The 16560-nt window shown below is 36.7% G+C and overlaps 1 protein-coding gene across 1 annotated transcript in view; it reads left to right on the forward strand.

Annotated features, from left to right (window-relative positions):
• The window catches only part of LOC126360194 (long-chain fatty acid transport protein 4-like), a 292857-nt gene that overhangs the window by 212217 nt on the left and 64080 nt on the right, over positions 1-16560 (forward strand). The window contains exon 4 of the mRNA XM_050007690.1: positions 1039-1261. Coding sequence (XP_049863647.1) covers positions 1039-1261 — 223 coding nt within the window. The remainder of the gene's footprint in view (positions 1-1038; positions 1262-16560) is intronic.

The raw sequence follows: 16560 nt of genomic DNA on the forward strand, positions 1-16560 counted from the left end.
CACAATCAGCTAATGGGGTGTTAGAGTATTACACTCTTTTTCATTTTTTAGAAACATACTTGAATGTTTACATATCAACAGGGCCATTTTAAGGCCTAAGCAACACAAGCCACCACATAGGGTCGGTGAACTGAGAGGCACACCAGAGGCATGACAGCCATTAGTTTTCTGCTCAGAACATATCACAATTAGTAGTGGCCGCTAGGAGCATCAAGCTGAGGTGGGCACCAGGTGTGCTAAAAATGCATGATCTGTATACAGTGTGTATCACATTTATAGTGATTATGGTGAGAATCAGCATGGTTGAACGTGTTAAAAAGGTAAACAGAGGGCGGGGGGGGGGGGGGGGGGGGGGGGCAAAAATGTCTCGAACCTGGCTCTTCATTTCTAGATGTGATGTGGCTACTTAAAGGTTAAAGGAGGATTAAGCTTTAATGTCCCACTGGCATTGAGGTCATTAGACACAGAGTGTGAGCTCAGACTTAACAAGAACAGAGAAGGAAATTGTTTGTAACCTTATTTGGTGAACCATCCCATAATTACTTGAAGTGATTCAGGGAAATTTAAATCAGAATAGGCAATTGGTGAATTTTATGCTTTTCATTCCAAATAAAAGTACTGTCTTTAACCACTGTGCCATGTAACTTGCACAATACTCCACATTTCTCATTATTTAGGTTCAGTTCTGCACCTAAAAGCTAAAGATGATGAAGTATGAAGAAAATTGGAAGAGACTTGTATTCAGTGATTGATGATAAGTGACTGCAGCTGATGATCTATTTCATTTGACAATCTTTGAAGGAAGTGGAAATCTTGTCAGTGCTAGACTGAATATTGGCCCTCTCTGAGACAGCACTTCTTAGTAGATACCTGTATCATTTGTAATTTTCTGAGTGGCACAACAGTTCTTACAACAATACCATGTCTGATTCCTTCCCGTATTCTTGTCGAATTGATGTTTAGCCTCTCTTGGTCATATTGACAACAAGGCATTATTCACCAACAAAAAATTTACATTTTATCCCTTCATTGTTTCAGCTATAGAAGAGATAAGATCATTACTTGATCCATCATTGATATATTTCCAGTTGAACTGTAAAGGCAATGAAACATCTGATTTCAAGGATCTTGATGCCTTAATATCATCAGCTCCTGTTAGTCTGCCATCTGCTGAACCACCAAAATTTCAAGACCAGTTACTCTACATATACACATCTGGAACCACAGGGCTACCAAAAGCAGCAATGATGCCACACTCAAGGTAATTCAAATAACGTAAGTTAATTTTTTTGAGTTATAGTTCAAGGTTCTAAACAGAATTTTTCCTTTGGCAGTCAACCTTATCACAAGAGGGAATGAAAATAGAAGACACAAGCTTTCAGTTTTACCCCACTACATACATGTGTAAATTCCTGTGTTAAATAGTCGTAAGGATAGTAGGTTTGTTACATATTTTGCTTTTCTGTATGTAGTGAAGCAGAACAATTTGTTTTAAAGGATTCTGTGTTTTTACAGACATTTGAAGTCAGCAGATTTCCTTTCTTGAATACTATGTTTTTGTAGTCATTATGTCTAAATTTCTGACTGTTATATTATGCGACAACCTAGAGTTTTAAGAGGGACCTCTTCATGACAAAAGGGCAGAGGCACATGAAAAATTATGGAATATATTATTTTTATCATTTTCCATGTATCCCTTGGAGAGGAATAAAAATAAAATGTACATTACAGTAGGCCTATATTTTTTTAGCAATAGACAAAGAGATTTACTTGCTCTGTTGTAGCACCCATCAGCCTCCAATCCTGCAGAACGCTTGACAGCTGTCTTTTTTTATTCCTCACTGGACAGTCCAAAGATTGCCATGAAGGGTCATTCTTTTATCTGCTACTTGATGTCTCTTTGTTTGCTTGACATGGCATGAACATAAAATAAGATAATTAACATTTGACATTGCAAATTACATTCAAAAGCTAGCAGGAGGGATACAAAACTCAAAAGTCATCAGCACAAGCTATACAGCTGTAGAAGTGCAACCAGCTAGGGATTATGACTTGTTTTTTAAACCTGGCAATTCAAGAAATAAGACTTAATTTTCAGAAATTTCTAAATTACAGCATAACAGTATTGTGTCATGAGGTGTGTAACTTGCTGTAATGTTGTCTGTACATGCTATTGATTAAGTAATTTTCTCTACATGTGGCCAAATGAGCAATAAATAGTTTTTCAAATAAGTACTTAATCCTTAGAGAAAGTAACTATGACTCATCAGAACTACTAGGAGGTATATGGTGAAGCCCATTCTAGTCACAAATATTCTCCTTTTTATTTGATATCCATTTCTGTAGCCCATTCAAGTTGAACATAAAAAAATCTTGCATTTCTGCCTCTATCAGGCTGTCTTCTGTCAGTTGTCATTATCCCATCTGTCTGGATGTCTTCCTTGTGGACAGTTTTCCTCTCTTGGGCTCTACTTGACTGCTTTTGCCCATCTTCCAAAATTTCTTCTGGTCACATGAACTATCCCTATGCATTTCATTGCCTGAAGTGATTGGAGAATACGACTGATTTTACGAGTGTCATTCAATAAGTAATGCAACACATTTTTTTCTTAAAGTAAGTTGTTGTTTTCTCACCCTTTCAGGATATCAATACACCATATTATTTCCCCACTCTTTTGGCTAAACAACATAATCTTTGTTTAATGCAATGGCCTTATGCACCTTCCTGGGAGTGCTTATATGCCTGCAGTCTACTGGTCTACATTGGAGCCAAAGTATAGTTGCATCAGTAACCTTCCCATCATTCACTTACTGCTACCTGTGAAGTTCATCCTTCATTGGGCCATATATATGGTAGTCAGAAGATGTGAGATCCGGGCTGTGAGGTGGATGAGGAAGAACAGTCCAGTGTAGTTCTTTGAGCTGCTCTCGGATGCACAGTCTTGTGTGAGGCCTTGCATTCTAGTGTAGAAGAATTAGTTCATTTGCTTTTTTGTGGTGATGAACACACTGAAGTCATTTCTTCAGTTACCTGAGGCTAGCACAATAAACTTCAGAGTTGATCGTTGCACCATGAGGGAGGATACCAAACAGAATAACACCTTCAGAGTACCAGAACACATTTTCTCTACATGTGGCCAAATGAGTAATAAATAGTTTTTCAAATAAGTACTTAATCCTTAGAGAAAGTAACTATGACTCATCAGAACTACTAGGAGGTATATGGTGAAGCCCATTCTAGTCACAAATATTCTCCTTTTTATTTGATATCCATTTCTGTAGCCCATTCAAGTTGAACATAAAAAAATCTTGCATTTCTGCCTCTATCAGGCTGTCTTCTGTCAGTTGTCATTATCCCATCTGTCTGGATGTCTTCCTTGTGGACAGTTTTCCTCTCTTGGGCTCTACTTGACTGCTTTTGCCCATCTTCCAAAATTTCTTCTGGTCACATGAACTATCCCTATGCATTTCATTGCCTGAAGTGATTGGAGAATACGACTGATTTTACGAGTGTCATTCAATAAGTAATGCAACACATTTTTTTCTTAAAGTAAGTTGTTGTTTTCTCACCCTTTCAGGATATCAATACACCATATTATTTCCCCACTCTTTTGGCTAAACAACATAATCTTTGTTTAATGCAATGGCCTTATGCACCTTCCTGGGAGTGCTTATATGCCTGCAGTCTACTGGTCTACATTGGAGCCAAAGTATAGTTGCATCAGTAACCTTCCCATCATTCACTTACTGCTACCTGTGAAGTTCATCCTTCATTGGGCCATATATATGGTAGTCAGAAGGTGTGAGATCCGGGCTGTGAGGTGGATGAGGAAGAACAGTCCAGTGTAGTTCTTTGAGCTGCTCTCGGATGCACAGTCTTGTGTGAGGCCTTGCATTCTAGTGAAGAAGAATTAGTTCATTTGCTTTTTTGTGGTGATGAACACACTGAAGTCATTTCTTCAGTTACCTGAGGCTAGCACAATAAACTTCAGAGTTGATCGTTGCACCATGAGGGAGGATACCAAACAGAATAACACCTTCAGAGTACCAGAACACATTTTCTCTACATGTGGCCAAATGAGTAATAAATAGTTTTTCAAATAAGTACTTAATCCTTAGAGAAAGTAACTATGACTCATCAGAACTACTAGGAGGTATATGGTGAAGCCCATTCTAGTCACAAATATTCTCCTTTTTATTTGATATCCATTTCTGTGGCCCATTCAAGTTGAACATAAAAAAATCTTGCATTTCTGCCTCTATCAGGCTGTCTTCTGTCAGTTGTCATTATCCCATCTGTCTGGATGTCTTCCTTGTGGACAGTTTTCCTCTCTTGGGCTCTACTTGACTGCTTTTGCCCATCTTCCAAAATTTCTTCTGGTCACATGAACTATCCCTATGCATTTCATTGCCTGAAGTGATTGGAGAATACGACTGATTTTACGAGTGTCATTCAATAAGTAATGCAACACATTTTTTTCTTAAAGTAAGTTGTTGTTTTCTCACCCTTTCAGGATATCAATACACCATATTATTTCCCCACTCTTTTGGCTAAACAACATAATCTTTGTTTAATGCAATGGCCTTATGCACCTTCCTGGGAGTGCTTATATGCCTGCAGTCTACTGGTCTACATTGGAGCCAAAGTATAGTTGCATCAGTAACCTTCCCATCATTCACTTACTGCTACCTGTGAAGTTCATCCTTCATTGGGCCATATATATGGTAGTCAGAAGGTGTGAGATCCGGGCTGTGAGGTGGATGAGGAAGAACAGTCCAGTGTAGTTCTTTGAGCTGCTCTCGGATGCACAGTCTTGTGTGAGGCCTTGCATTCTAGTGAAGAAGAATTAGTTCATTTGCTTTTTTGTGGTGATGAACACACTGAAGTCATTTCTTCAGTTACCTGAGGCTAGCACAATAAACTTCAGAGTTGATCGTTGCACCATGAGGGAGGATACCAAACAGAATAACACCTTCAGAGTACCAGAACACTGTCACCATGACATTACTGGGTGAGGTTGCAGCTTTGAACTATTTTTTTGGAGGATAGGTAGTGTGGCTCCAAGCGCCATTGTTATTCTGTTTCTGGTTCAAAGTGATGAACCAAGTTTCATCCTCTCTGATGATGTTAAAAAAAATTGTCATGCTCAGCCTCATAATGCACAAGCAGTTCTGCACATATGATCCTTCACCTCTCTTCTGTTAGGTCTTCTGTTAGGTGGCAAGGAATTCAGTGGCCACACACTTTTGAGTACCCCAAATGGTGGAGGAATATGTCAACTCTACCAACAGAGATGTCCAGTTGAGCAGTGAGATATTTGGTTGTGATCTGTTGATAGCCTTGAATTAGAGTGACTGCATGTTCCAAAATTGCAGGAGTCAGAGCTGTGTGCAATTGGCTGGCTTGTGGGATATGGGACAGGTTTGTGTGACCTTATTGCGACGATGACTGATGCCTCCCCCAATGACTTATCTCACTTTTGTTCACTGTCAGTTCTCCACAGACATTCTGCAAGCACCTATGAATAACTGTTATGCTCTGTTTTTCTTCCAAAAAGAATTCAAGTACAGCTCTCTGCTTTGAACACACCTCCATTACAGACACCATTTTGAAGACTATGTGTAGTGCTGCCATCTATAAGAACTTCACAAAACTGTAGGGGCTGAAGTGGGAATATTCCATGAAGTCTAACAATAAATTCTTCGTTTTTTAAACCAAAACTGTCATGAAAGCCACCAATAAGAGATGCTGACACGTATATATAGAGTATTAAACAGAGCAGAGTTACCTTGGTATCATCTGTAACTAGACACTGTGGGCCCCAAGCTGATTGAGAAATTTATACATAGGGTCCTCAAGTGAACATCTAATTATATACAGAGAGCAACAGACTGACTTTTACAAACTGAATGTCTAGTAAAGATATGGAAGCAATCACATTTCATTAGTCATAGTAACATGGACATATTAACCAAGTTTGTGAATAACTGAGACGGACTACTGATTTAACCTTTGTACAGAATTCTTACTTATATAAAAGCATAGTGAATAATTGTTGAATTTGGCTATTAACTTTTAATTTATAGTGGCAAAAAGAGCAAACTTAGTTAACATAAAATTGAAATGAGTCAAGAAGTAATCTGGTTTACCTACAATTGGATAACTGGAAAGATATGGAATGTAATCTTAAAAACTTTTATACTCAAACTTGTGTTTTCAGTTCCTACCAAAAATGTCTAATTTACACGATCTTCTAGATTCAATAATTAACAAACTAGCATGGTTACCTAGTAAAAGTGGGTATTTTATAGTCATAAAAATTAGAGGTACTGAACTAGGTAACTGAATTTTGGAAATAAGTACTAGTCAAAAATAGAATATTCTGGATGCTAAAAATTTTGGTTGGATGCTAGTATGAATAACTTTTGAAATAGGAGATTTATGAAAAAACTTTAAAAAATGTACTGAAAAGAGGAACTGAAGGGTTTTCAGACAAGGTGTGTTATTACACTCAGAATGACTTAGTAGATTATTCCAAATTCCATCTCCACATGTTGTTTCTTAAGTTAAATCACATCCAACTACCCACAAAAATTACTATCAAGTAAATTAATTAGTCATCTTGATGTTGAAGGTTTTCAGTCTGTGGTTTCTTGCAAATAGTTGTTTTTGGAGCTGGACCCCATGAGCAAAACACAATTTCTTATTTTTCTTTTAATTACCCAGACATGTTTCGCTTAAGTTACAGCATCATCAGTGAGTTTTATATCTTCTATAAAACAGAAAAAGTGCTTTTTACTAGTAGTACACATCTAGTTTCCTGGAGTTTCCATTGTTTGATTGTTACAACATGCTGTGCATTTGCTGGATTTTATGTAATTCATTGAATTACATAAGATCCAGGAAACCCACAGTATGTTGGAATGATATATATATATATATATATATATATATATATATATATATATATATATATATATATATATATATATATATATATATTAAAAACAAAGATTCCAAGACTTACCAAGTATGGTGTATGTATGGATGGATATGTGTGTGTGTGTGTGTGTGTGTGTGTGTGTGTGCGCGAGTATATACCTATTCTTTTTCCCTCCTAAGGTAAGTCTTTCCGCTCCCGGGATTGGAATGACTCCTTACCCTCTCCCTTAAAACTCACATCCTTTCATCTTTCCTTTTCCTTCCCTCTTTCCTGACGAAGCAGCCGCTGGTTGCGAAAGCTCGAAATTCTGTGCGTGTGTTTGTGTGTTTTATTCATTGTGCCTATCTACCGGCGCTTTCCCGCTTGGTAAGTCTTGGAATCTTTGTTTTTAATATATTTTTCCCATGTGGAAGTTTCTTTCTATTTTATATATATACTTACCAAGCGGGAAAGCGCCGCTAGATAGGCACAATGAATAAAACACACAAACACACACTCAAAATTTCGAGCTTTCGCAACCGGCGGCTGCTTCGTCAGGAAAGAGGGAAGGAAAGGAAAGATGAAAGGATGTGGGTTTTAAGGGAGAGGGTAAGGAGTCATTCCAATCCCGGGAGGGGAAAGACTTACCTTAGGGGGAAAAAAGGATAGGCATATACTCGCGCGCCTTTAAATATGTCTGCTTGTGTCTGTGTATGTATGGATGGATATGTGTGTGTGTGTGTGTGTGTGTGTGTGTGTGTGTGTGTGTGTGTGTGTGTGTGTGTGTGCGTGCGTGCGCGCGAGTATATACCTATCCTTTTTTCCCCCTAAGGTAAGTCTTTCCGCTCCCGGGATTGGAATGACTCCTTACCCTCTCCCTTAAAACCCACATCCTTTCATCTTTCCTTTTCCTTCTCTCTTTCCTGACGAAGCAGCCGCCGGTTGCAAAAGCTCGAAATTCTGTGCGTGTGTTTGTGTGTTTTATTCATTGTGCCTATCTACCGGCGCTTTCCCGCTTGGTAAGTCTTGGAATCTTTGTTTTTAATATATTTTTCCCATGTGGAAGTTTCTTTCTATTTTATATATAACCCACTGATGAAGCTGTAACTTCAGTGAAACATGCCTGAGGAATACAAAAAAAATGTTTTGCTCAAGGTTTACCCTCTCTGAAAACAAATTTGAATTAATTAATTAGTTATCAGCATCGGTAGTCTGTGAATTGCATAATGAATAATCAAATTTTATGAATTACAGCTGTAGTAAAAAAGTAACTCTTTCATGGAATTGTTGTATGTGTGGATACTTCCTGACAAGTTAAGACTGTGTGCTGGACTGATGCTCAAACCCAGGACCTTTGCTTCCTGCAAGCAAGTGCTCTACCTACTGAGCTACACAAGCACGACTTATTACCCATCTTCACAACCTTATTTCTGCCAGTACCTCATCTGCTACCTGTCAAACTTCACAGCAGCTCTCCTGTGAAACTTGCAAGCCTAGCACTCCTGCAAAACAGATATTGTGGAGAAATGGCTTAACTGCAGCCTGGTGGATGGTTTCGAGAATGGATTTTCACCCTGCAATGGGGGTGCATTTATATGAAACTTCCTGCAGATTAAACTGTGTACTGGACTGGTACTTGAAGGCAACACATTTGCTTTAGGTGGGCAAGTGCTCTATCAAGTGTACTATCCGAGCAAGACTAGAGGATCTCCTTATAGCTTTACTTATGCCAGTAGGCAGGAGACGAGATACAGGCAGAAATAGAACTGCGAGGGCAAGTTGTGTGTTGTGCTCAGGTAGCTTAGTTGGCAGAGCACTTGCCCATGAAATTCAAAGGTCGTGAATTTGAGTCCTGGTCTGACACACAGTTTCCATCTGTCAGGAAGTTTCCTATCAGTGCACGCTCCATTGCAGAGTGAAATTCATTCTTGATTTTGTGTGTGTGTGTGTGTGTGTGTGTGTGTGTGTGTGTGTGTGTGTGTGTGTGTGTGTGTGTGTGTGTCATTCAGAAAATGAGATAATTGAGAATGAAAAGAGAACACAGTGATGGTTCCAGCTTGCTCTGTTAGAGGTGGTTTTATAGAAAAGATTTGTAATTCAGTCTCCTATATACTAGACTAACAAAGCAGAAGTGGACCCTAAATACCTGTCGACTTTTGGCTGTGCTACACAGTTATTGCAACTAGAATTCAGCCTCCTTCCCAACATTCTTTGTAGGCATGATAGATGGACTAATTGTTGTATATGAATCAGTACTATTGCAGTGCTTCAGGCAGGAAGCTCTAATCAAAATAAAAAAGAATCAGGTTCTAAGAATACACATAGTGACTATTTAGAAATGACCTACATTGTTAAAGTATCATGTTGTTCCTTATGAGGACATTGTCACATACAATTTTGCAACTATAGGAAGTGTTGCACAACACTCATGAAGTACAAGAAACAAAAACAGATTTTAACTTGCAGGAGCAGGTAGGGAGAAACCAAAAACATTTATAGTACTATATAAAGTTGTAGTTTAACATTGTTACCAGAAACCTCAAAAAGTTCTTGACCAATTTTTACGTGATATTCTAATAAACATTTTGAGGGACGTAAGCTACATACTTTACAAATATTTATGGTATGTATATCTACATACACCACATAAATCAGCAAGCTTGTTAACAACAGTCTTGAAAAGTACCTGACAAAATTACTTTAAATTTTTACACAACACTCTAGTAAATATACAGATGGACGAGGAAGTTGTTAGCAAAATTCTTGACCAGTTTACTTCAAATGCTCCTCCAATAAACATTTGGTCAGTCATAGACTACATATTTCTTTAATATGTATAGTACTCAAGTATATATGTAATACAGAATAGGGAAATATCTCAAAAAGTTCTTGACAGATTTTCTTAAAATTGTAGCACAATACTCTACTAATAATTAGAAAACAGTGTTGAGATTTTCTGTTAAAACTGACTGTGGGAAAGAAAACTCTGTGCTCTGCAAATGTGCAGTTTCATTTTCTTTCTCACAGTCAGTTTAAAATTAGATAGCTACTTATATATATTTTATACACAATAATGTGCTGTATTGTGTTCATTGTTACAGAAACTTTTAGTAGGAAAGAGCTATGTTGTATTTATGGCTTCCACTTGTGATTAGAGTACTCCAATGGAATCTGAGTCATCCGAAACTTTGGAGTCCTACCCAGTCACAGATTAAAAGTATGAGAAATACTGTCATTCAAGCTACTATCCTTACACATACAGCATCTGGAGAGGACTCTCCTGTACCCCTCATATTAATGATCCCAGCCAATTTTCTAACTGACATTTTGTTTGCATTAACAATAAACGAGGCTCAAGGTCAGAGAGAAGGAGCCAAGATTGGAATAGAGGGGGACATGGAGAAAATGGGCAGAGAGAGGAGGATGGAGGAGAGGATCAAAAAGAGGCATGAGGGGGAGATGAGCAGTGAGAGGAGAGAATAGGTGGTAGTGGTTAGGTTTGATTAAATTAGATTATATTAGTACTTGTTCCGTAGATCATGAATACGACACTTCGTAATGATGTGGAATGTGTCAGGATAATAAAAGGTGTCTGTACAAGATATTACATTACACAAAATATTACATGACACTTAATTTTTTTTCTTTTTTTTTGTGGGGGTTGGGGAAATTACCCACTTACTATATCCAAATGTTCATCTAATGAGTAGAAGGAGTTGCCATCAAGAAATTCTTTTAATTTCCTTTTAAATGCTATACTGCTATCTGTCAGACTTCTGATGCTATTAGGTTAGTGACCAAAGACTTTTGTGGCAGCGTAATGTACTCCCTTCTGAGCAAAAGTTAGATTTAACATTGAGCAGTGAAGATCATCCTTTTTCCTAGTGTTGCATAGTGTTGTAGCCATGTACACTGCTATCACTTTTGAATTCATTCGGATTGTTAATAACAAGGCTACAGTGAAGATCTCTAGCTCTTTAAATAAGTGTCTGCAGGATGATCTTGGATGAACTCCAGCAATTATTCTGATTATACGCTTTTGTGCAATGAACACTCTTTTGTTCAATGATGAGTTACCCCAGAATATGATGCCATACGAAAGCAGAGAATGAAAATAGGCATGGTAAGCTAATTTACTATAATAATTAATGTATATAAACTATATATAATTAATCGCCAAAATTTGCAATGACCCTATAGCACTGAACTGAAACGTTTCAGCAGATCTTCAGTGTGTTTTTTTCCAGTTCAACCCCTCATCAATTCATACACCTAGAAATTTTGAATATTCTACTTTAGCTACTGATTTATGAGTGAAGTCTATATTTATTAATGGAGTCATTCCATTTACTGTATGTACTGTATTTTGTCAAAGTTTAATGAGGGCCCATTTGCAGAGAACCACTTAATGATTTTCTGAAAAACATCATTTACAATTTCACCAGTCAATTCTTGTCTGCTGGGTATGATAGCTATACTTGTATCATCGGCAAAAAGTACCAGCTTTGCATCTTCATGAATATATAATGGAAAGTCATTAATATATATTAAGAACAACAGAGGACCCAAGACCTAACCTTGTGGCACCCCATTCTTGATTGTTCACCAATATCATCGAAACAACATTGCCACTAAGGTATGACTTACCAGACTGGTCGTGCGTAAACAAAGAAATTAGACTTACTAATTTAAAGATGAAAAAATTCTGCGCCAAGTTTGTAAATGTTAAGGTGATAGACGTTAATAACTATGAAAGAAACTGTTTCACTTACCATGGAATGCATCTCAACAAATACGGTAAAAGGATGCTAGCTTTTAACATAAACAATGCTCTTGAAGAGGTCTCTCTCGTCAACGAAAGTAGAAGTAAGCCTGTTATTGTGCTGGCCGATCCTTCACAGGGAAACTAACAGAGTGGACCAGTTCCCATGGAATTTGGTCCACGAGTAACACAATAAAGGAATGCAATTTAGAATTAAAGACCCAAGCAGGTGTCACATTCGATGACTAATTAAATGAGTCTCTGATTGATTTAAAACATAATAATTTCATAATGCATCTTAATATAGGTGGTCTATCAGTAGGAATGATGAACAAATTGTATGAACTAGAAGTATTTTTGGAGAACACAGGTACTGTAAAAGTTATATGCTTAAACGAGCACTGGCTTCAAAGTGAAAATATAAACTTGATAAATTCACTTTCAGGTTACAATTTAGCAGCAAGTTTTTGTAGAAAAAACGGTTTTGGAGGATCGTGCATTCTAGTAGAAGAATCACTAAGCTTTGAAGTCAGGCAGACTTTTAATTGCTTGAACGAGGAACTATTATTTGAAAGCTGCTGCATTGAACTTTTGGAATACGGCATATTAATTATTAGTATATATCATATCCCTGACTATTCCACTACATTTGCATTTTTAGACATTCTTGAAACCTTGTTATATAGATTGAAGGTAGAAAAGTTATGTAAAAAGGTCATAATTTGTGCTGACTTCAACATAAATGTAAGGGCTGATAACAGGTTTGCCATGTCTCTGAAGAACATGTTATCTACAAATGGCTTAACATTAAACTTTAGTGAGTACACTAAAATATGAGCATCTTCTGCAACATGTATAGATAATATAGTGAGCAGCATCAACTATGGTACTACAGAAAAGTTCATCATAGAATTAGGTATATCTGACCATTCAGCCCTTTTTCTCTCATTGCCAAATTTAGAAAAAACTGTAACAGTGAAACGAGTCAGGAACTTTAGCCAACACAATGTGAATACATTTGTATCAAGGCTAAATGAAACATCCTGGTCTTTCAGCAAGCAGAACTCAGTAAATACAAACTACAATGCTTTTGTATCAGAATTCATGAGTGTTTTCAATGAATGCTTCCCCTTCATAACAGCACGTGACAAAAACTGTAAAAATAACTCATGGATAACTGAAGGCATCAGGATATCAATTATTAAAAAGAGTAAACTGCACATGCAAGCAAAGAACAGCCATGATGCAGAGTTTGTCAGCTATGTAAACAAATACAACAGAATATTTGGTAGAGTAGTTAAACAGGCAAAACAAATGGCAAACAGTAAGTACATATCAGATGCCACAAATAAATCAAAAGCTGTATGGCAAATTGTCAGGAGTGAAATAGGTGCAGAAAAAACAAGAAGTTTTAGTCATAAATTAGAAATAGATGGGGAAATGATTACAAACTCCAGACATATTTGTAAAGAATTCAACAGGTATTTCATAAATTCTAACAAAATTGACAAACTCCCTCCTCCACATGTAAGTCCCAATATAATGCAGCACAGATCAGTAGAATTTAAATTCACTAAGGTATCCTACTATGAGGTGGCTAACATTATAAAATCCCTAAAAAATCTCAAATCTGTGGGCTGGGATGAAGTCCCAACAAAAATAATAAAGGCGGGATGTGATAATATTGCACCCCAACTCTGTCACATAATAAATCAATCGTTTGATGAGGGCTGCTTTCCGGATAGGCTGAAGTATGCGGAAGTTCGACCTATTCACAAAAAGGGCAGACAAGAGGAGATAGGAAATTTTCGCCCAATATCAATATTACCAATTATTTCTAAAATATTTGAGCGAGTGGTTTGTAACCAACTAGAGAAATATAACAAAAAACATAACATTATTCTTAATAATCAGTATGGATTCAGGAAGGGCCGAAGCACTGTGCATGCTATTAATGAACTAATCACTAAAATAAGCAAATGCCTCGATAACAAGGAGAGTGTATCCGGTATCTTCTGTGACCTGAGTAAGGCATTTGATATGGTAAACCATAAGCAGCTGCTCCTCAAATTAGCTTCTTATGGCTTCCATGAAAAATCTTTAAATTGGTTCAAGTCGTATCTCAAAAATAGGAAACAGAGTAGTTATACAAGATAAGGGTAAGAAAGCTTGCTCTAGTTGGAAGGAAATACAAGCAGGAGTCCCCCAGGGGTCCATACTGGGCCCGTTACTATTTCTATATTATATAAATGACATGCCAGGTAAGGTAACTTCAGATACGATTCTGTATGCAGATGACTCAACAGCAGTAGTCTGCTGCAAAAACACTGAAGAATTAGCACAGAAAACAAAACAGACTCTTCAAGAACTAGAAAGTTGGATAAATAATAATGCTATGAAACTAAACTTAACAAAAACGCAAATTGTACAATTCAGGACCAAAAAGACTGTTGAATATGTAACAAAGTTAAGTTATGAAGGCAGAGAACTGGTAACTGCAGATTCTGTCAAATTTCTGGGAGTGACCATAAATAAAAACTTGACATGGACTAATCATGTGGATTGCTTACTGAAACAGTTAAATAGTTTTGTTTACGCAATGAGGGTTCTGAACAAAGTAACTGACTTAAGTGTTAGGAAAATTGTATATCATGCATATTTTATATCAGTTGTAAGATATGGGATAATTTTTTGGGGAGTTGAAAAAGGAAGCCTCCTCAGAGTGTTCAAGCTACAGAAAAAAATCATCAGAGCTATGACTGGAACAAACAATAGACAATCATGCAAACCCTTATTTGCAAGCCTTGACTTACTGACAGTTCCTTCCATGTTTATATACGAAACACTTCTCTTTGGTTTAAAAAACCCACATATTTTTGAGGGAAACTCATTTTCACTTTCTTATGAAACAAGGCACAAACAAGATTACATGTTACCTTGCCACAGGTTAACATTATTTGAAAATACGCCATATTATATGGCTTTGAAGCTTGGCAATAAAATCCGTTCAAAGTTGAAGGACTGCAAGCTAGAATCCACTTGTGCAAACATTGAAAAATATTTAAAAAGCAAATGCTACTACAGTGTGGATGATTTTATAAACGAGGAAGGCAAGTAGGAGATATTCATCTGCTTGGTTTTCCTGTTTGTTCTACATTATGTTCGATGTGTATGCTTATGTTCCCTTTTAATGGAGGTATATGTTCTTTTTATATGTGCCCATACTTATAAACTATGTATCTAAATATCTAGATGTAAACATATGTACTACTATTAAGAAAGTACATGGTCTTTGGAGTATGTCTATATTTATAAACTCCAGAAAGAAACATGATAAATACTTTAAAAGAATGATTTCAAACCACTGTGGAAATGTTAAGAAAAAGGAAGAACTCTAACATGTAATTATCTTTTTATGTTGTTATGTGCTTGTGGGAGCATCCACAATGCATTATTTTAATGTATCTTGTTGTAGTTGTTGTAGGTATACTTAGGTAGGCATAGAATTATTCATTGACGATTCACCAATGTTTCAATCGAATGATTGTATATAACATGTCATGTGACAATAAAGATTCTATTCTATTCTCCAGTTTGAAAAATCACCATTTTTTTGCATATTATGTTATCTGCTTATTCCAACTTTCTGCCCTCACTGTCCCATTCGTACCACAGTACTTGAGTTTATCTAGAAGTATTCCATGATTTACACAATCAAAAGCCTTTGAGAGATCACAAAAAATCCCAACAGGTGACTTACAGTTACTCAGAGCATTTAATATTTCATTAGTGAAAGTATATATAGCATTTTCCATTGAAAAACTTTTCTGGAAACAAAAGTGACATTTTGTTCAAACTTTATTTTTACAAAGGTGTGAAGCTACTCTGCAATACATTACTTTTTCAGGAATTTTGGGTAAGGCAGTCAGAAGAGAGATTGGGCGGTAGTTGTTGACATCAGATGTATTCCCTTTTTTATGCAGTGGTTTAACAAATGCCATACTTCAGCCTAGTTGGGAAAATACCCTGCTTGAGAGAGTTATTACACATGTGGCTAAGAATCCCACTTATCTCTTGGGAACTAGCTTTTATTATCGTGCTGGAAATGCCATCAATTCTATGTGAGCTTTTATTCTTGAGAGAGTTTATTATCTTCCTGATTTCAGAAGAAGAGGTGGGTGGAATTTCAGTTGTATCAAATGGTGTGGGTAAGGCCTCTTCCATTAACTGCCTTGCTTCTTCCAATCAACGTTAAGATCCTATTTTCTCTACAACATTTAAAAAATGATTATTCAAAAAGTTTTTGACTTCCAGCTTGTTGTTTGTCAAGTTTCCATTCACTTTGATGGTAATGACCTTCATCCTGTACTCTTGGTTGCACTGTCTCCCTTGTAATAATATTCCAAATTGTTTTGATTTTGTTATCAGAGGTGTTAAATCTCAGACGTGATGCACATGCTTCTGGACTTTTTAAAAACCGTTCTTTATGTAGCACAGTAGTTTTTATAATATTTGACTGTTTCTGGGTCATTACTCTTTCTTGTTGTTGGATACAGTTCCCTTTTATGGTTACAAGATATTTTTATTCCTTTAGCAAGCCAAGGTTTTTTGCGTGGTTTCCTATAATTAGATTTAACTACTTTCTTGGGGAAACAGTTTTCAAATTCTCTTACAAGTGTATCATGAAATAAGTTATATTTTAAATTAGCACCGGGTTCCATGTACACCTCATCCCAGTCTAACTGCTGAAGATTTTCTCTGAAATTTCTAATTGTTGAGTCATTAATTGAATGCACAACTTTGGAGGGTAGTTTTGAATTACTGAATGGAGCTATGTCATATACTGTAACTAGTTGAGCACCATGATCAGAAAAG

This window comes from Schistocerca gregaria, chromosome 1 (genome assembly GCF_023897955.1).
Source record: "Schistocerca gregaria isolate iqSchGreg1 chromosome 1, iqSchGreg1.2, whole genome shotgun sequence".
Lineage (NCBI taxonomy): Eukaryota > Metazoa > Arthropoda > Insecta > Orthoptera > Acrididae > Schistocerca > Schistocerca gregaria.